Genomic DNA, 22,362 nt, shown 5'->3' on the forward strand with positions numbered 1-22,362 from the left:
AGGCGTATCGTCTTTCGTGCTCTCGATGCTGCCCGCCGAACACAGTGTGCTGTAAGGCTAGAAAAGGGGAAGAGACTCGTGCCTCAACAGATGGAAGCGGTCAGTGGGAGCTCGCGGCAACGGTCTGCTTATGTTTACAAATAATAGCATCAAAAGAATAAGAAATATCATAAGTTTGTATATATTATTATTTTGACACACTATGAAGCTGGAGCCCCGTCTGTTGCTATAGACACAAGACATTGCAAATTCAACCTCTTCTGTTCTATGGTGCCTTTCAGTGCCTGGAAAAGATCTTCTCCAGTTGTATTTTGTAATTACATCTAGAAGACATTCAGACACAGTAAAATGTTCATTAACTCCTCGGATGAAAATGGCTAGACGAGCTTTGTCATTTCTATCTTTGCTTTCGTCCAATGCAAGTGAGTAAGCTACAAACTGGTTAATTGTGGTTTCGATTTCAGATTCAATTACATTTACAATCTTGAAATTCCTTTTCTGAACTGTAATTGGAAGCATTTTCTTGCCACAACTGATTTCCTTAATGTCATAAAGAAATCTCCAACAGCATCAAGGATCCATGGGATTGTGAACCTTCAAAGATTTAATTTTTCTCCTAAAATATTAAGTGTCAATATTACAGATAAATTCTGTAGGACAAATTAATGTATCTGTAATACTAACCTTCAAAGATGTTGAGTTTCAGTACCTTGAAGAATATTGTGCAGTTCTGAAACTCATTGCCGCAGCCCTTGATTTAATACAAAATGAGAAGACGTGCTATTACGGCCAACTTTTGCCCACATTAATTTCCCTCAAAAACAGGTTACATATTATTCTGTTATCTAGCAATCTACGCCATCTATTCCAAGTAACTCCAATTCTAATAAGTTCGCTTTCATCTAGATTTAAAGCGATGTTTGATCTGATCCCAGAAGCAATTTGAGCTATTTTGGCAGCTTGCTTCCACACATCATTTAAGATGAGATGGCTACCCGACACTGCCTCACCAAATGATAAGAAGAGGATACAGAATGTGTGTGAAATCAGCTGAGCAGTTCTCTGCTACACCTTTGGTCAGTTCAGACCATGAAAACAATTTTTATGTACAACAGACTTTGAAAAACAAAAAGAAAAGAACTTGTCTACTGCGGAGTATGAGCTCATACAATTCTTCAATGGCAAAGGGACAACCCTGTGCACTCTAGAGAATTACCCAACAGTGAAACAAGCTTTTGTAAAGTATAATACAAGTTTGTGTTCCTCTGCGCCTGTAGAAAGACCGTTCTGTTTTGCAGGATTTATTCATTCACTAGCAAGGGGATCCTTATCTGATGAACTTTTTGAAAGACTGATTTTTTTGAAAGGGAAAAGAAATTATTCATATATAGCATAATTTCATTGCTGACTGGGAAAAGGAAGAATGTTCAGTTACAGTGTTCATATAAAACTTCGAGATAAAAATACTTTCAATGTTAATATAATACAGTAGTTTAGATTTTCAGTAATGTTCTTATTTATATATTGTATCGAGTATTTGAAATACAAATGTATTTTGAGTATTTGAAATACAAATGCATTTTGGTTAATTTTTTAAAAGTATTTTGTATTTGTATTTCAAATACTTGGATGTTAGTATTTTGCCCAGCCCTGCATATAGTCTTCCAATACATTGAACGTCATAAAGAACAAGCCTAGTCTTCAATTTTATATATAATAATAATTTTAAATGTTTTTAATTTCATAATTCAGGCACACTGCATGCCTCTTAATATATTGTATTATAATTATGTTCATTGGAAGGCTTTCTATCTGTATGTCAATTTAACTTTAAGACTATGTACGCCATTCAACCATTTTATGTAAAGTATGCATGGTCAGACTATTTACTAGTGTTTTATAAATATGTTTAAATAATATTTTCACCTAGTTCATATGTTTGTTTGTTAGAAAACTATCACCTGAAGATGACTTGAAAGTAAGTCGAAAATATTCGTGACGTATATTAACATTGCATCTTGATGTAACAGAATCCATTTCTGCCATCATAACATGATAAGTGATTGACTGAAAAATAAGAAAAAACTAATTTATATTATAGAATGGATACTGAGCGAATTTTCCAACTTTGTTTCTCTGTGCGCCGGCGTTTAGTTTAACTTTCAAGCGCTAGAGGTCAGTGTAATCGAGCACACGCTAAGATAATAATTGAGTGTAAGAGTTGAGACGCAGTATCCAAACATCGCCTACCTTATTGCATAATTCAGTAACGCTTTACTTCAAATAAATTCAAGTTAACAGCTTTTCCTTATTTCTCAGCGACAAACTAGTTGTAATAATATTTTTTTTTATGTTTTATATACAGAGTGTCCCATTTATCTTGTGCAGCTATTATAACTTTTTTGTTTGGATAGGTATTGGAATTTTTGTTTTTGAGAGTTATGTTAGAACGAGGGGCTAACATGAGTGTAGAGATTTGGTGCATGTAACTACATTATGGTACAAGATACACGTGACGTCATCAATTTTTCAAATAGCACTACGTACTTTAATCATGTTACATTGATTACACACATTAAGACGAGTTCAATAATGTATCACAATGTCACCTTCTCAATCAATAACAACAACAAAATGCAAAATGAATTATAGAATGTGTCGTTTGTTGTGGTGCCCCATTCATCTTGTGCATTAACTTACACAAAACAAAAGATGGCTGACGTCCGTACACGTCGTGAGTTGTGTGTTTGCTGTCTTATTATGTAAACAAACCACAACTGTCGACGCCATAAACCACGTACAGTGGCCTTCACGTTCTCCGGACCTATCTCCACTCGACTTCTTCCTGTGGGGAACTGTAAAGTACAGTCTGTACCAGAACATTCTCACAACACCAGACGACATGCAGCAACGCATTCGACAGGCTTGTGTGTCCATTCAGCCAGCAACATGCCGGAAGAGTCATACGGTCTTTCGGGGAACGCCTTCGAATGTGCATTAATGTGAATGGTCACCATTTGGAACATCTTCTGTGACTCTCAAAGCATAACATTATCACATTGGAAGTACGTTTTTGTTTCGTTTTGTTGTTGTTATTGATTAGGAAGGTGACATTGTGATATTTCTGAACTAGTCTTAATGTGTGTAATCAATGTAACATGACTAAAGTATGTAGTGCTATTTGAAAAATTGATGACGTCACGTGTATCTTGTACTATAATGTAGTTACATGCACCAAATCTCAACACTCATGTTAGCCCCTCGTTATAACATAACGCTCAAAAACAAAAATTCGAATATCTATCCAAACAAAAAAGTTAAAATAGGTGCACAAGATAAATGGGACATACTGTATAATAAATTATATTATAAAATAATATGATACTGTACATTATAAAATTATGTATCAAATTTGTTTAATATTTGTATATAATATAATATAGGTACTGTATATGGTTTTATTTCTCATAGGAGTTTTATTTTTCCATTTTCAGCGCTATCAAATCATTACATATTTTAATACCTATCCAAACAAAAAAGTTATAATAGGTGCACAAGATAAATAGGACACTCTGTATAATAAATTATATTATTAAATTATATGATACTGTACATTATAAAATTATGTATCAAATTTGTTTAATATTTGTATATAATATAATATAGGTACTGTATATGGTTTTACTTCTCATAGGAGTTTTATTTTTCCATTTTCAGCGCTATCAAATCATTACATATTTTAATACCTATCCAAACAAAAAAGTTATAATAGGTGCACAAGATAAATGGGACACTCTGTATAATAAATTATATTATTAAATTATATGATACTGTACATTATAACATTAAGTATCGAATTCGTTTAATATTTGTATATAATATAATATAGGTATATGGTTTTACTTCTCGTAAGAGTTTTGTTTTTCCATTTTCAGCGCTATCAAATCATTACATATTTTAATTGTTGTTGGTGTCAACGTCTCAACTCTCATTATAAAGGAACTCTAGAGTCTATACATTACAGTTAATGACGGATTTATTATTTCATCGGTCAAATTTATTTTATTTGAGTACATGATTTACCTAGATGTATTAATTATATGTGTTATATTTACGCTGTGTCGACTGCTAGCTGGTGTGATGTCAGTGCCAACTCCAGGGAGAAAGCAGAATCTCACGCTCAAACTGGTTTCAAGGTCATTGAAATCAGTTCTGCTACATCAAAGGTACCGACGCGAAGGGTCCATACTGTATACTGTGTAGTATGGACCTCTGGTCACCGAAGAGCCATATTCTATGTACTACGAAGCAGGTATAATCACAAAAATGGAAAAAAAAAAAAAAAATCAGAACAAACATCTTAACCATAAATAAATGCGCTTAAACCGACATTAACTTCGAAAATATGATTTTTATATTTTATCGGCGTTGTCATGACGAGTAATATAATAAATTACAAATTTAAAACCAAACACAATGCTACCTATTGAGCAGTTTCTACTGACATCTCACTATAATAGTTTCCCCACACCTTACAATGGTCAGTGACTCACATGACTCTGATGTGATCCTGGCGCCGGAGCTGCTCGTCCCTCTGCAGGACCTCCATGATCAACTGCTGCTCCCTGTCGGTGAGTTGTGGCAGATCGGGGGCAGAGCGCGTCAGAGAGGGCACGCCTCCCGAGCCCCGGGGCACCTCGCACATCCCTGCAAACAATAACATTACTTGAATAATTTCAAGAGAAAAATTGTTCCGGGACCAGATATCGAACCGGGGACCTTTGGCTCAGCGCACCAACGCTCTACCGATTGAGCTCCCCAGGAACCGGCTCAATTTTTCCCTTTATATCCACACACCTCAAGTGGGCTAACAAGACGCCAACACCCAACACTGAGTGCACACAAACTCTGTGTGATAATAACATTACTATTTATTTTCCCATTAAACTAAAATCATCAACTTCTAGACTTAGGCCTTGTAGCATTTTCCGATTACAAATGGTATCTTTCCATATTTGCCTTGCCAAGGTTCTCTTCTTCTTTGTAGTGTAAAGTGCAGTAGCGGCTGGTGACCGAAATCCTCGATGACGCCTGTAGTAAGTAATTTAAGCAGGCTACCTTCCATACAAAATGTTTATTATTGATGATACTTTGTTATGATTGACATTATTATTATTATTATTATTATTATTATTATTATTATTATTATCATCATCATCATTAATGAAAAATAATATGTCAATCTTCACATAAGTTGCTATGCTGTGAGTTGATTTCAGTAGGCTTAACTATTTAATTTTAAAAAACCAACGAATATTATGCTCAACTGAAGAAGAATGTGTTGAAATTCCCCTGGAAATATTTTTCAGATCGCTGAAGTTTCAGTAGACACCAGTGGCATAGCATGAAATTTTGAGCAGGGGAAGCTAACTCAAGTTGTCTTTCATGCAATATGAGAAAACGTATTAAAAAAAATATAGTCTTAAAATAAATAGTAGTCAATGTCAAGTCAGCAGTCGAAGATTGGTTGGAACCTCGTAAGTAACACCGATAAGGCATGGCCTCAAATGATACGTAGTAAAATATGATTTCACGGTTTACACATATCTCTTAACGAATAGACACGTAAACGTATAACATTAGCTCACTCCCTGTCATACTTAGAGAAATCACAATATTAGTATCATTACGTAAGTATGCGTCTGTCTTTTGGTTGTGTCCTTCATTGACAGCAAGGGAGTCGGTCATTTGTTTTTTAAATCACACTTTTGTTCGTAAGTCAGTCTTGATAATACAATTGTCCTAAAAAAAATTCAAGTAAATTAGTGTCAGGAACTGTTATTTCGCTCATTATTTATTATATCAGCCACAATGCACATTAACACTTCAACTGAACACAACTGACGAAAAGGGATAACTCGGAAACTACTTATTTTAAATGTTAAAGCTAGCTTCTTGCGAGCCTTGCGACTAGGGTAGTTTAGTTAGAAAGGGATGGAAAATTTGCGGGGTGGATTACACAGAAGAAACCAGTCTGCTTGGAAGCTGGTGTGTGCAGGCTTCTTGTTTACTGCTGCATCACAAATCATCCTGAGCTGCCGTATCACAATATTTAACGCGTAAATATAAATTCTATTAAAATTAATAAATAATTTTCTCCATAAACTGCAGGTTTATTATGAAATTATTATTCACTGGGGAAGCTAAGCTTTTTAGCTTACATTGACGCTACGCCACTGGTAGACACACTGTTCTCTCTTTTTTTGCTTGTTTTTTGACAGCAACAAGCAAGTCCAACAGAAAAGTTTATTTCGCACCATATTACCAAACACCCATTTATGTTACACCAGGATGTATTGATGCATTGAAATCTCGCGTTTTAAGATTATCTTCCTGAAAAATTGTCAGTGATGGCGTAGATCTGTCTTAATTTAAAACTTTCCTTTCTTCAATATTATTTCCTATCGATAACGACACTCTAATAATGAATTTATTACAGTTATCATCATTATTTCTCGCATTTCTTTCGATTTCTATAATTACATAAATATAAAAACTGTGTGGGTTTTCTTAAAACACAACACAAATAATACACTAATTTTAGATTCGAATATTCACTGAAAAGTTCGTGGGAACATCCTAATGTGGCAACACTGGCAGCCCGAACATAATTAAACAAACATAAAAACTGTGTGGGTTTTCTTTAATAAACCTCATCACACAACACAAATAATACATTAATTTTAGGTTTGAATATTCATTGAAAATTATAGTTCGTGCGAACTTCCTAATGTGGCAACACTGACGGCCCAGGCTGTGGCAGATTTAAACTTTTTTTCTGACCCAGCCAGAAGTGCCGTTGTTTTGGTATTGCCGGTTATTTGGGTGCCGGTTACGAGGCATTTTACTTTATAAAGGGCTTTTTCCTGGTTTAGGCAATGCTATGATGATCGCTTTTTTCCATATAGTAGGAAAGTAACAGAGGCAAACACATGAGTTTATGATTTTTCAGAAATGCATTATATCTTGTAAAGGAAGACGCTGAAGCATATGGTTTTCAATTTTGTCTGGGCCTGGAGCTTTGCTTGGGTTTAGATTTTTGATAATATCACGCATTTCAGAAAGACTTTTGATAATATCACTATTTCAAAAAGATTTTTGATAATAACACGCATTTCAGAAAGACTTTTGATAATATCACGTACCGTCAAGCGGGGCGACTTTGTGCCATGAGGGTGACTTTGTGCCATTCGCACATTTAATAAAAAGACGTAAGGAAATAGTCTTCAAAACCGTCACAAGGTTTTAAAATCTACTAAACGTAAGAAAGTAGACTTTAAAACCTTTTCACGGTCTTAAAGAATACTATCACACGTTTTTCGCGAATGGCACAAAGTCACCCCTCGCGACGGTATTTGAGAAAGACTTTTGATAATATCACGTATTTCAGAAAGACTTTTGATAATATCACGTATTTCAAAAAGATTTTAGATAATATCACGTATTTAAAAAAAAATTGATATCACGTATTTCAGAAAGATTTTTGATAATATCACGCATTTCAGAAAGACTTTTGATAATATCACGTATTTCAGAAAGACTTTTGATAATATCACGCATTTCAGAAAGACTTTTGATAATAACACGCATTTCAGAAAGACTTTTGATAATATCACGTATTTCAGAAAGACTTTTGATAATATCACGTATTTCAGAAATACTTTTGATAATATCACCATTTCAGAAAGACCTTTGATAATATCACGCATTTCAGAAAGACTTTTGATAATATCACCATTTCAGAAAAAAATTTCGATAATATCACGTATTTCAGAAAGACTAACTACTTGGCGTAGAGCTATGATGCAAAAAGACAAGAGCGCAATCTGCGAGCAGTTACCTGCACTACGCGTCGAATAGAGCCGGATAATAGCGCTCGCTTTTTCCGGTTGGTGCTAACGATCGTGAACTAACAGTTGACTAGCCTCGTAACCATAGCAACGTAACATTCATTACGGGTAATTTGGCACATTTGCAGAGGCACTTGATACGTGTAATTATGTCATCAGCACCGTTAATATAATTACAGCTCCACAACAATGACGTCTGCTGTCTCCAAACCACAAAAATGACTTCAGTTATTAAAACCAACAAATTTACTGCAAACAAACAAATTGGTTTTAGACAGTCATGCAGTAGGGCTATACAGATTAAAAGATTTATTGCTGCCTAACAATCGTTCACAGATGGACGTTTCGGAACTATACAGGGTGATTCATGAAGTATGACCCAAGCTTTCGAAATCAGTTCTACAGGGTGTACACTTAGTCAAAATGAAACTGCCCGGCCTCTTGAGCAGTTAAAATTTTCAAGTCCCTTCGGGTGAGCGCGCAGTTCACTACCGTAAACCTCCGTGCGCCGCTTTAGTTAACTCCATAATACAAGGCGCTGATTTGGGCTACCTCCACAGCATGCTTCGAATCTCCGTAGGGAATTTTTTGTTCTGTCCTTTCTTTTATTTTTTACAACTCCTTTTAGTGTAATATAATCAAATAATTTTGCTTACTTACAGATAATTACAAAATTGGTGAAAATTTGTGGTTATAATTCCAGGAAATCAAGATATACAGTATTTTGTTATCAGAATTATGGTTTTTCTTTTTGTTTACAATTACTACATTTAGGCCCTGATGATCACTGATTTAGGTCGGTATAATAATCATATTTCCTGTAGCACAACTTGCAAATTAATTGTTGCCAATAATTTAACACGTCAACACATTTACTGAGTGTTTCTTAGGCAAGAGAGTGCAAAGCAGCAGGGATTAATAAAATAATTAACACAACATTTTAATATGAAAGCCCATAATTGTCGTCTTTAGTGTTACTTCCATCCAGCGTCAAAAGTTTCTATTAACACGAACAAAATAATAAAGCGAAAAGTATTCTAACGATAAAAAGAAATGATGAAATCCTGTTACATTTTCACTGATGCATTTAAAAGGCCCCCCCTCCAAAAAAAAAAAACTTAGTAGGTACACGAAGATCTGAACTTGCAACCTCACGAACTCTTAGCTAACACACTACCACTACGCTAAGAGTACTACTTCAGTAAGAATGGCATTGTAACGAGCGATGGTCATACTCCACTTGAGAACCTGTTATACAGTATATAGTGTTTGTGTTACAATATTCACTGTTTAAACACTCTGAACTATCTGTCTGTTTTATATCTCGTATATAAATTATTTTCTCGTAAGATTTTAGTGATTAATAATTGTGTCCCCCATTATAACTACTAGAAGAATATACGCAATCTTTTGAACAAAGCCTGGCTGTCCCGAGCGCTCACGGAAATACCCGATTCGAACTTAGTCTCTCAGACGCCGGCTAGTTTCATTTTGACCTAGTGTACAGATTTTAACAGCTTATTCATGGGATAGAGTACAACAAAAAAAAAATTAATACCATATTAGTCCCAAATGATTATATATATATATATATATATATATATATTTTTTTTTTTTTTTTTCAGGAAAGAATAATTTTCTCCTAAATGTTAACACTGTTTTACTCGATAATTACTATTTGTACTATTTTGATTTTACTTTCGTCATTAGAGAAACTGATTAAGGAATTATTTATACCTTTCAGAAATTTTTTAATAAAATTGACGATTTCCTTGCAAATTAAATAAAAAGACTAACACGTATCGTTATTTTCTGCCATTAGAAAGTTTGGCAACCCTACTGCAGTGACTAAGGGACGGAATGCTGCTATTCAGAACTGAGTTCGTGTATTTGTAGGTGAGCCGGCAATGCGCTGTTGCCAAACTCAGTTGACTTTCAGCCTAATTTTCTAATTAGTCATGCACTTAATAACAGAACGCATAAAAAGTTTTTTATTACTATAATGCACTTTATTGTTCCGTTCAGTCGGCACAATTATATCAATTCTATTCTGTATAGATTGTTCTGAACAAAAATATGGTTCCAATTATCATTAATTATTTTTATTTCTTTGTAAAAATTAATACGTGCGCTGTGAACAAGGCATGTAACTTGTTTGCGTATTAATACAAACAGTGTAGTCTGCACTGAAGGGATTTCAAATCGATTCACGAACTTCTTTTCCTCAATGAGTTGGGGCGCCATCCCGTTGGAAAATCATGCCCATGATGTTATTCAGTTGTAGCTATAGAGCGTACAACAAATGTTACCTGTTTCTCGAGATCGATATCATGTATTGCCTGAAAACTTTGCATGCGGTAGAGGTAAAGTTTCAGGTAACGTCGAAAAGTTCTGTATGGCATAGCAATCTCTGCTAACAGTCGTGTAAAACTCCAACATTTCTTACTGATTTACCATAATGCAGTGGAAACTGAACACTTAAGTTATTAATATTACTTCAGATATGTAAGTAAATCAAATCGACTATAAATTCAAAATTTTGATAAAATCAATTTGAAAAATGAATCAAGTTATACAGTAGAGATTGAAAATTAAATTAAATTAAAATTAGGTAATCAAGCACTTTTGTGATGACCCAAAACATAATTTCTAACAATTAAATTTTTAACGTTGATTTCTAATTTCTAATTAAATGAAATTGACGACTAATTCCTACAATTTAATCTATAATGTGCTTTTTCCTCTAAAAACTCTTAATAGATCACTCAGGTAAATTTTGGATCTTCACAACTTCTAGAATCGTATTTTAGAAAACCTATTTCTAATAAGGCAACACTAATATAGAAAAATGTCTGGGGTTCATTAAAACACAAATTCTTTTTTCATACGTCTGGAACTTCTTGCTGAATATCTATTTGATATCTTACCAATATGTCCAAGTTACCATTTACACCAATTGTAACACTCATAACCAGGGCGTGGATTTTGATGACATATCATCTTTTTCTCTTTACATCTTTTGTAATACCACATTATTTTTGGTCATTTTTCGCTGTTTTAATCTTTGATGTCGTTTTTTTTTAAATTTCGATAGCTTTTTTGGTAATTTTTTAAATTTCAAGGTGATTTCATTTTATTTATTTTATTGCGTTATTTTACGACGCTTTATCAATATCTAGGTCATTTAGCGTCTGAATGAAATGAAGGTGATATGCCGGTGAAATGAGTCCGGGGTCCAACACCGAAAGTTACCCGGCATTTGCTCGTATTGGGTTGAGGGAAAACCCCGGAAAAAATCTCAACTTGCCCCGACCGGGATTCGAACCCGGGCCACCTGGTTTCGCGGCCAGACGCGCTGACTGTTACTCCACAGGTGTGGACTTTCAAGGTGATTTTTAGTAATTTAAGCTAAAGATTTCAATGAACTAAAATTTCCAAATATAGGAAAAGTAGCAAAATTAATATTGAAACTATCCAATTAATCGGCGATCTATGCAATGGAGGGGAAAGGAACTGGCCACTCTACCCCATTATCTCCTGGCCTAGTTGCCTCATAAATGATGCTTTTTGGTATCATTTGTGAGGATTAGACCTGTCTTCGGACAGTTGACTAAACAACAACTACCCCATTCAAATGCGGAATCTGAAACGATTTTCTCGATAGTAAATGATATCAAAAGGAAAAAGAGAAATAGAATAGGAGATGAAGCTCTCGGCTGAGTTGTACGCTTTGCCTTCCAAACAAAAGAACTGAACTGCAGCTTCTTTGAAGTCCCCAACGTCATTTTAGTTTCCGCCATTGAGATACATTATGCTAGATGTGGAGGAGGTTTGGTGAGTGATACATTTATCCTTCTCCTTTATTGCAGTTAAACATTTAATTATAACCTAATTATAGTACGTGCTCTCCCTGTTAGAACTCAACCCGTTGCAGAAGATGCGACTTGCTAGAAACGCTTCCTCACGTCTTGGGTTTCTGCCATCATGGAGAATTGCTCCGAATCAACTAATACGGTTCGTTCTCTCATCGCAGCTTCAATCCGTCAGAATGCTTCCTATGAGGTTTATGAGGAGGTTGGTTGCGTCTCTTCTGATGGCTCTACTAGACGGGCTGATATCATCATAATTGATCGGTAGAAGAATAATGGTGTCATTCTTGATCCCACAATCCGTTTCGAGATGCATGAGCAACAGCCACAAGAGTGTGTCGTGAAAAACAAGTCATATATGAGCCTTGTTGTCAGCATCTCGGAGCACAATACCACATCACACATTGGACAGTTTTTGGGCTCATGTTCGGTGCCCGTGGTACGATCCCAGGAGAAACTTTAAATAAACTTAAACAATTTAAAATTTCTGATGCAACGATTGATGCTATAGGATCTCATGTGTTAAAATTATCCTTATTTGTAATTAGTAATCATCTGTACTCAAGAAATTTTTATTGTAAATGATTTCCTATGTTTTCTTATAATTTATCTTAATTTTTTTTTCTTTCAAATTGTCACATACATAATTGTTTTTAATCATTGTTCATTGTGAATTGATTAGTAGGCCGATCTATCGAACCTTACTTAGGGCGGCTTTTGTTAATACAAAATTATATATATATTAATTGTACCTTATACTGTAGATTGTGGGAAAATTTGTAGTCCTTTGGGAAATTTGATACTTTTATTACGAAAATACCATAGTACCGTCTGGAGAACTGTTAATTTAAGGTAGGATTTTGACGACTTATGTATAGGATTGTTTATTTTTAGGTCATTTTTTCAGCATTTTAGGTCTTTTTTGGAACATTTTTGGGCAATTTTATAGGTCATTTTGAGAGTTTTTTACGTAATCAAAATCCGTGCCCTCCTCATAACCAGGTTACAGTCCTTATTTGAGTATCTACAAAACATTTCGTTGGTTATTATATGATTTTGTGCGATATCGTGCGTATTTGCTTGGTTTCCGCGCAAAACCAATCCGTGGCAAGTCTAAAATTCCACATTCAGTATTCCCAACCTAACACACATAACAATTTCCCTCTTCTTACCGCTTAAGTGACATATTGATTTTACTGCTTTAGGCTTCTAACATATCATTTTTAGAGACGTTCAATATAGTAATAATTATAAATTGGAAACTTACCACTGCAATTTCACCTAAATTGCACTGTTAATTATGGCTTTTAAATATTTGCAAAAATTAAGTAAACTCTACAACTCCACTAAACTGATGCAAGTAACATTAAGGAAGCCGTGAAAAAATCAACAAGATTTCAGATGCCGATGTTATTACTGCAATATGTTATATAAATAATATTGTTAAAATATTAAAATGAAAAATAAATCATTACATAACCTTACCGTTTGTTTTAAGTTCGCATTTATGGACTGGGGGAAAAAAAAGACAGACGTATATCACGGCTTGCTGGAGTATAGTAAACACAGAAAACATTTTAAAGCAACAATGTAGAGGATAGAATTTTTGTTTTATAAATTTGCCGTCATTGAACAGAAAGCAAGATGGAGATTTCATTGCAACTAATTAGAAATTCCTCTTTCAGGTATATAATAAACGATCTTCGCACAAAATAATGTACGATACACGAGCGGTATGTTTTCTTTCAATTCTCGGAAATTAAAAAAGCTCAACTACGTTTCGCTATTTCAAACTTTTCCTCGAACATGAAACCTTCAACATACCGCTCTTGTAACGCATATTACTATTGCGCGAGATCGTGCGTTTTTTGCTTGGTTTCCGCACAAAACCAATCCGCGGAAAGTCTAAAATTCCACATTCAGTATTCCCAACCTAACACACATAACAATTTCCCTCTTCTTACCGCTTAAGTGACATATTGATTTTACTGCTTTAGGCTTTTAACATATTATTTTTAGAGACGTTCAATATAGGAATAATTATAAATTGGAAACTTACCACTGCAATTTCACATAAATTGCACTCTTAATTATTGTTTTTAAATATTTGCAAAGATTAAGTAAACTAAAGTTACTGCATTCGTGATGCAAGTAACATTAAGGAAGCCGTGAAAAAATCAACAAGATTCCAGACTCATCATAGACTTGGGGAAAAAAAAAGGCAGACGTATATCACGGCCTGCTGGAGTATAGTAAACACAGAAAACATTTTAAAGCAACAGTGTTGAAGATAGATATTTTTGTTTTGCAAATTTGCCGTCATTGAACAGAAACCAAGATGGAGATTTCATTGCAACTAATTAGAAATTCCTCTTTCAGGTATGTAATAAACGATCTTCGCACAAAATAATGTACGATACACGAGCGGTATGTTTTCTTTAAATTCTCGGAAATTAAAAAAGCTCAACTACGTTTCGCTTTTTCAAACTTTTCCTCGAACATGAAAACTTCAACATACCGCTCTTGTAACGCATATTACTATTGTAACGCTTCATTTAAATAAAATACTTCGATTACTGTACATGCATTCAAGTTTCTTTCCTGGCCAATACTACGAATTCTATGACATTATTATTATTATTATTATTATTATTATTATTATTATTATTATTATTAGACTTCGTGGAATTGCCACGAGATTCGCAAGGTTTACTGTGCACGCAGTATAGACTGTATGAGAAGGGGGCGTGTCTCTGATGTAAACACTGAGCAGTATACTGCGGTTACAATAAAACCTGTATCCTGCATTCAAGAAATATAATGAATGATCATTGAAGTAGGAAATGTCTAAACATGTAAATATACAATTATTTTATAGTGAGATATATTAACTCTTAAAATTTTATGTAAGATACATCATCCTTGAATATGTGCATTGCAGTGAAGAGTTACGTACATTTTGACCGACTGCAAAGTAACCTCCTCCGATGGTCACTTAAACAGTTTGTATATTGGGAACTTGTAGTTTAACATCACACGATGTAATAGGTGCATATTCGAAGAACGGGAAGTCAATACTTTTAGTGCACCAACTTCAGACGTCTTGTCGTGATCTGATAGTACATAATTTATAATACGAAGTTGTGAATAGGCAGAATTTTTAGCAATAATGTTTCTCAAATTACATTTCACTTTTTCTGAAATTAGTGAATTGTTATTTTGGATAACGGTTTGTGTTACTTTATCCACTATATTAAGAGCTTATGTGAGCTGTAGTTTAGACGATTCTAACAGGATGATGCTTTAGGACACGATTTTAAAATTAGAATCAATGACATAATATCTTTCAATAGCTGTTCAGAAAGCAATGATTTTACAGGTGCAACAGCGGAACTGTCTGTCCTATCCAATGCATCAATTACCTCCATTATTTTTCCGTAATGTTCTGCATAATAATTAACAGAATTCAACCACGTTCCCCAACGGGTCAAGACTGGCTGCGGGGGTAAGGGTATTCCAGGGGCAATTGTTTGGAACAGCAACACTCTCATTGTAGTATGTTTGATTGAATTCTTGTCTGCACTGAACAAATGTTAAACTTTGACTATTCCAACCACAGTAATGCAAAAACAAGTGCTTACAAAGTAGAGTTGGGCAACACGATTCTTTTTCAGAAGTCGATTCCAACGATTCAATCATACATTACGAATCGATTCTAACGATTCGTTCACGATTCTTCTCAGTCTGCGATTCCAACGATTCTTCAACGAACGACTTACAGGACACTTTCCTTTGCAAACCACGCGTAAAACAAAAACGTTCTACATCTCTCGCATAGATGGCATAAGAGGCGAGACAAATGATTGTCTCCTTCTCATTGGCTGGAACCATTCAGCATGACCTCCATTAGTCTACAAAATTACCCAAGATAATGTTTCTAAATTATAATTTATCAACTGAACCTTATTACGAAGTACATTTTTTGCATTACATCTCTACTTAACTATGCAAATTTCAGGTTTGTGTTCATTATTTTCCATATTTAACAAATGCATTACATATTTTGATTTCACTCTCGCTCGGGAGTATTCGGCACGGTTCGGAAATGTCCGTTGACAGGTTACATCAAACAAGGAAATAGAATCGTGGGTTACAATACCATGTCAATTCGTTACTATTCTTTTGAACGACGATTCGTTACGATTCTTTTGAACGACGATTCGTTGATACCACGAATCGATTCTTACGATTCTTTATTATTAGTCGTTCGAATGAATGATTTGTTCACGAATCGACCCAATTCTATTACATAGGTATACATTAGCTGTAGCTGCTCTATCTATTTGGACCGGTCACAACTCTTAACATGAACTGCTTATACTACGAGACCGGGCGGTCGCTCACCTCTTCTATACTACATACATCGGCAACCTGATTGCATGCTGCGTGTGGCAATTCAACGAAGTCTAATTATTATTATTATTATTATTATTATTATTATTATTATTATTATTATTATTATTATTATTATTATTATATGTTTCATATGTGGTTTGCTCCTAGAGCCATTGGATCAGATTTGTGAGCAAGACTTCAACAGCAATGCAAACAAATCTAAAATTAACCTCAACATGAAAGCGAAAGCCACGTCATTGAAGCATTGAATGCAACCATTCATGATACTTCACGGACACATAACCATATTGACGTAAACTTCAACGCTTAGTAGCGCCGAGAATAAAATCAAAGCAGAACGTAAATATAGGCGTACAAGAGTATTTTCCGTCCATTAACGTAAAAGATACAGTAGTGGGAATACAGCATTCCAAAATCTGCTTTCAGTATCAGAATTAACGCCCATACTGCCTGTCATAATATAAACTAAATTTACTGACACGGCAACATCAAGCAAGACATTCCTTCCTACGATAGATTCCATGTATTGATATTACAAACCTTGAGGGAAAATCCCGGAAAAAACGTCAATTAGGTAACTTGTCACAACCGGATTTCAAGCCGGGCCCACTCTTTTCACGGTCAGGCAGACTAACCGTTACTCCACACCAGTGGAGTATTATTATTATTATTATTATTATTATTATTATTATTATTATTACTATTATTATCATCATCATCGAAAAAATTGATTTACCTTCACCATTCAATATACATTATAATAGGTTAAAGTGTGTACAACCGCAGGAGATCCTTAGGCCCTTTCTGCGCGTTACAGACGAGTGTTTTCCCTGGACCAACGGTTCTGTAAATATGTGAATAAAAGACGAGTATTTCCACGGCATTTCCCCTGCACTAAAATACAGCACAATTGGAGTAAAAATTAATGTTTTACGGTGGACTAAAATAACAAAATGGAGTGTTTTCCCCTCGAGCGATATAATTAAAACCATGTACACTTTAGAAGGCTATGGTCCTGGTTACTTTAGAGCAAAAATAGCATATGTTAATTCGTTTTCTTATTTACGGTGAAGGTTATTGAATTAGAATCATTATTATTATTATTATTATTATTATTAGTATTAGTATTATTATTAAGCATATCCCCTGCTAAATTAACATTTTCAGCATTTCATCTCTCGTAGGTTGGCAGGTCTAATGTTACATGCGCTCAGCGATTGTAAAAAACTACTTAATATGTTTAGTTCAGTATTTTACTCATACAGCTGGACGCTTTGTCACACCAAACATCTACGTTGAATTAATGGTGGTGGCGGTGGCGGTGGCGGTGGCGGTGGCGGCGGCGGCGGTGGTAGTAGTAGTAGTAGTAGTAGTACAAGGAAGAGAAAATTGAGGACGAAAAAGAGGCAAAAAAAACGAAGAGGAAAAAGAGGAGAAGTACGAAGAGAAAAAGAGGACTAAAAAGAGGACAAAAAGAAAATCGCGAAGGGAAAAGAGAATAAATTGGAAAACGAGGAAGCAAAAAATTAGAAGATAAAAGAAGTTTAAATGGAAAATCGAAGGAGAGGAGGTAAATGGGAAAGAAAACCGGGTTAAGAGGAGAAAACGATGAAAAGAATGATAAAGAAGAGAAAAACGAAGAAAAGGATGATAAAGAAGAGGAAAACGAGGATAATTATGATAATCAAGACAAAAATGAGGAAAAGGATGATAAAGAAGACAAAAACGAGGAAAATGATGATAAAGACAAAAACGAGGAAAATGATGATAAAGAAGACAAAAACGAGGAAAATGATGATAAAGAAGACAAAAACGAGGAAAAGGATAATAAAGAAGACAAAAACGAGGAAAATGATGATAAAGAAGACAAAAACGAGGAAAATGATGATAAAGAAGACAAAAACGAGGAAAATGATGATAAAGAAGACAAAAATGAGGAAAAGGATGATAAAGAAGACAAAAACGAGGAAAATGATGACAAAGAAGACAAAAACGAGGAAAATGATGATAAAGAAGACAAAAACGAGGAAAATGATGATAAAGAAGACAAAAACGAGGAAAATGATAATAAAGAAGACAAAAACGAGGAAAATGATGATAAAGAAGACAAAAACGAAGAAAAGGATGATAAAGAAGAGAAAAATGAGGAAAAGGATGATAAAGAAGACAAAAACGAGGAAAATGATGATAAAGAAGACAAAAACGAGGAAAATGATGATAAAGACAAAAACGAGGAAAATGATGATAAAGAAGACAAAAACGAGGAAAATGATGATAAAGAAGAGAAAAACGAGGAAAATGATGATAAAGAAGACAAAAACGAGGAAAATGATGATAAAGAAGACAAAAACGAGGAAAATGATGATAAAGAAGACAAAAACGAGGAAAATGATGATAAAGAAGACAAAAACGAGGAAAATGATGATAAAGACAAAAACGAGGAAAATGATGATAAAGAAGACAAAAACGAGGAAAATGATGATAAAGAAGACAAAAACGAGGAAAATGATGATAAAGAAGACAAAAACGAGGAAAATGATGATAAAGAAGACAAAAACGAGGAAAATGATGATAAAGAAGATAAAAACGAGGAAAATGATGATAAAGACAAAAACGAGGAAAATGATGATAAAGAAGACAAAAACGAGGAAAACGATGATAAGGAAGACAAAAACGAGGAAAATGATGATAAAGAAGACAAAAACGAGGAAAATGATGATAAAGAAGACAAAAACGAGGAAAATGATGATAAAGAAGACAAAAACGAAGAAAAGGATGATAAAGAAGAGAAAAATGAGGAAAAGGATGATAAAGAAGACAAAAACGAGGAAAATGATGATAAAGAAGACAAAAACGAGGAAAATGATGATAAAGAAGACAAAAACGAGGAAAATGATGATAAAGAAGACAAAAACGAGGAAAATGATGATAAAGAAGACAAAAACGAGGAAAATGGTGATGAAGAAGAGAAAAACGAGGAAAATGATGATAAAGAAGACAAAAACGAGGAAAATGATGGTAAGGAAGACAAAAACGAGGAAAATGATGATAAAGAAGACAAAAACGAGGAAAATGATGATAAAGAAGACAAAAACGAGGAAAATGATGATAAAGAAGACAAAAACGAAGAAAAGGATGATAAAGAAGAGAAAAACGAGACAAGGATGATAATAAGAGAAAAATGAAGAAAAGGATGATAAAGAAGAGAAAAACGAAGAAAATGATGATAAAGAAGAGAAAAACGAGACAAGGATGATAATAAGAGAAAAATGAAGAAAAGGATGATAAAGAAGAGAAAAACGAAGAAAAGGATGATAAAGAAGAGAAAAACGAGACAAGGATGATGATAATAAGAGAAAAATTAAGAAAAGGATGATAAAGAAGAGAAAAACGAAGAAAAGGATGATAAAGGATACAAAAACGAAGAAGTTGGAAACGAGAAAAAGGATGACAAAGAAAAGAAAACGAGAAAAGGGATGATAAAGAAGACAAAAACGAGGAAAAGATGATAAAGAATAGAAAAAACCAGAGGGAAAGAAACGCTGTAAAATAGAATAATGAGGAGCAGAACGAGGATAGTATAGGAAGGAGGACGAGGAGGGGAAAGCAGAGCCTGTGGAGGAATAGTACATTATGCAACGAGCCTATAATAATAGTAACTAAGACGAGCGTCTTAATTACTATTATAGGCAAGTTTCATACGACTTTTTATGCTCGACCATATTTCTAACTTGAAATTATTCAGATGTAGACTATACATTTTATTTGTATCTGAGAAGATCGGAAGTGACCTTGTTCTAGGTCGTGAATTGTGAGATGTGCGCAGACGCGAAAGTATTGATTTTTTCCGAGGAACAATAATGTCATTGACCTTGATGTAAATCCGTTAAACTTAATATAACCTTGATTATTGAATTCGACATTGAAAAACGAGATGACAAATTGTATTTATTTGAATATCATTTACAATTAACGCTAATTATTATAGTAACAGTACATAACCTTCTGCGACAGTATTGGATTTCCAGTCTCCGTGACTTTTCGCTAATTCTCTTTCGATTGCATATCCGAGAATAATCGATACTTGCGGTTTTATAACGGTACAAAGCTGACTTGTCATTGGCTGAACACCTGTAAGCTGAGTTGTCATTGGCTGAACACCTGTACTTTAATGAGTAGGTGTACTTTAATGACATGCATTAAAGGACTGCTACCAGGTGTATAATTACTACATTTCGGCATGGTCGAGCATAAAAATATTTAAAATACCAGTGGAACGTAGAATACGATTATAATGAAAATTAGGACATAAGAGAGAGTAAGAGGAAGGCAAGGAAGAAGCGAACTACGAGAAATTGGAGAAAGAAAGAGAGGGAAACATGGCGAAGAGAAGAGAAGAGAAGAGAAGAGAAGAGAAGAGAAGAGAAGAGAAGAGAAGAGAAGAGAAGAGGCTGTACTGTAACGTAAATATGTCTCTGTAATAACGTCCACTCACAAGAAATTGAAGCCGCACAGCTCTGAATAGTTGTCTCATTTTAATACTCGCACGTTCTTCCTTAAACCGAAGAATACAGACAGCTCTTACAGTGCAGACATTCCTCTAGCAAGAGAATGCAAGACAAAAGATGAATAAAATCAATAAAATGCACATCCTTATTGAATTTAGAGAGATAGATGGGGTTTCTGTCTGGCAGCGAGTGCCGTTTTGTAAAACAGTCCCTGCCAATATTTTGTTTCTAAAATTCGCATTTCTTCAGAAAATATTTACTTATCTCCTATAAAGTTATTTTAGGGGATATTTTTGCTCCTTTCTTGCGTACTAACTTCCCAATATTATACACTATAATCTGGGCAGGCATGCAGAACCCGTAAGTAGGTGAAATATGACGTCAGCCTCACTCCACCTCTATTGGGGATGATCGACTTCCGCGTAGACTTGTTTACATTCTCTGTCCGTGCAAAGGTCCATCAGTGGCGGCATGTAATTTTCAAAAAGGATTGTAATAAATTCATTGTATTTATAATGCGTTACAATTATGCTAGATTTCCTGTCGGTAGTTTCTTTGAGATTTCTTTGTACCTAACCTGCTTTAGATTTTCGAAAACTTTCCTCTTATCATCACCTATGGAAATATAAATTTATAGCATTTAAGTAATGAACCTTGAAAGTCACTATTAATTTCAATTCAAAATGAACACAACGAGTGACGTCCTTAATTTAACAGTATATAAATATAAATAAATAATCAATATACAGTTCGTAATAATGAACTTACCCGAAAGTTTGTGCATTCCATAATTCTTAATATGGCCTTTGTTTAAAAGTGGTTTAATATTGAAATGACGAATAGAAATAAATTGGATGGGACACAGTAAACAAGCAATTCTTTCGTCTTAACAACAAAATGATCATATTCCCATTTCCTTTGGAAGTAGTATTTCTTCACGGGTGTAGATTTTGCCATGTTCCAGTTCTCTTTAAACTGCAGTACGCGTATGATGTATGTATGTGTATATATATATATATATATATATATATATATATATTTATTTATTTATTTATTTATTTGGCTGGAGTGCGTTACAATGTTGAATGACAGCATTGACATCCGGTCATACAGCTATCACTCACTTATCAACGTACAATTTATTTATCGTCCTATTACTAGTAAAACCAGTTAAGACCAGTAATGCAAGTTTTTTTTAAAAACAGGAATTAAAACTTTATTAATGAACGAAAAATCATAATACATTCTTCAAACAGAGTAATTGGTTTGTTCCCTGCATGCAACATTTCGGACTTATTTCATTTTAGTAGAATACAGAGCACGGAAAGACAAGTCGGGGATTGTACTTAACTTATTTTACACAAAAAGTGGACTTGATCGGCTTTACTAGTAATAGGACGATATATACATAGGTAGACCTTCTTACATTATATGCACATATATATTTTAAAATCATCCTTAGCTATAATTAGTAATCATTTGTACCCAACAAAATTTTTATTGTAAATGATTTCCTACGTTTTCTTATCTTAATGTTTTTTCTTTTTCTTTCCAATTGTCACAAAATTGTTTTGTTTACTTATTATTCTTTATGAAATTATTAGTAGGCCGATCTTTCGAACCCTTATTTAGGGCGGCTTTTGTTTCTACAAATTATCT

General features: G+C 34.2%; 1 protein-coding gene across 2 annotated transcripts in view; it reads right to left on the reverse strand.

Annotated features, from left to right (window-relative positions):
- LOC138698483 (uncharacterized) overlaps window positions 1-22,362 on the reverse strand; it is an 883,962-nt gene that overhangs the window by 844,836 nt on the left and 16,764 nt on the right. For both annotated transcript variants that reach the window (XM_069824439.1, XM_069824438.1), the window contains exon 2: window positions 4,554-4,707. In XM_069824439.1, the coding sequence (XP_069680540.1) occupies window positions 4,554-4,705 (152 nt within the window). In that variant the 5' untranslated portion in view covers window positions 4,706-4,707. The remainder of the gene's footprint in view (window positions 1-4,553; window positions 4,708-22,362) is intronic.

Source organism: Periplaneta americana, chromosome 4 (genome assembly GCF_040183065.1).
Source record: "Periplaneta americana isolate PAMFEO1 chromosome 4, P.americana_PAMFEO1_priV1, whole genome shotgun sequence".
Classification (NCBI taxonomy): Eukaryota; Metazoa; Arthropoda; class Insecta; order Blattodea; family Blattidae; genus Periplaneta; species Periplaneta americana.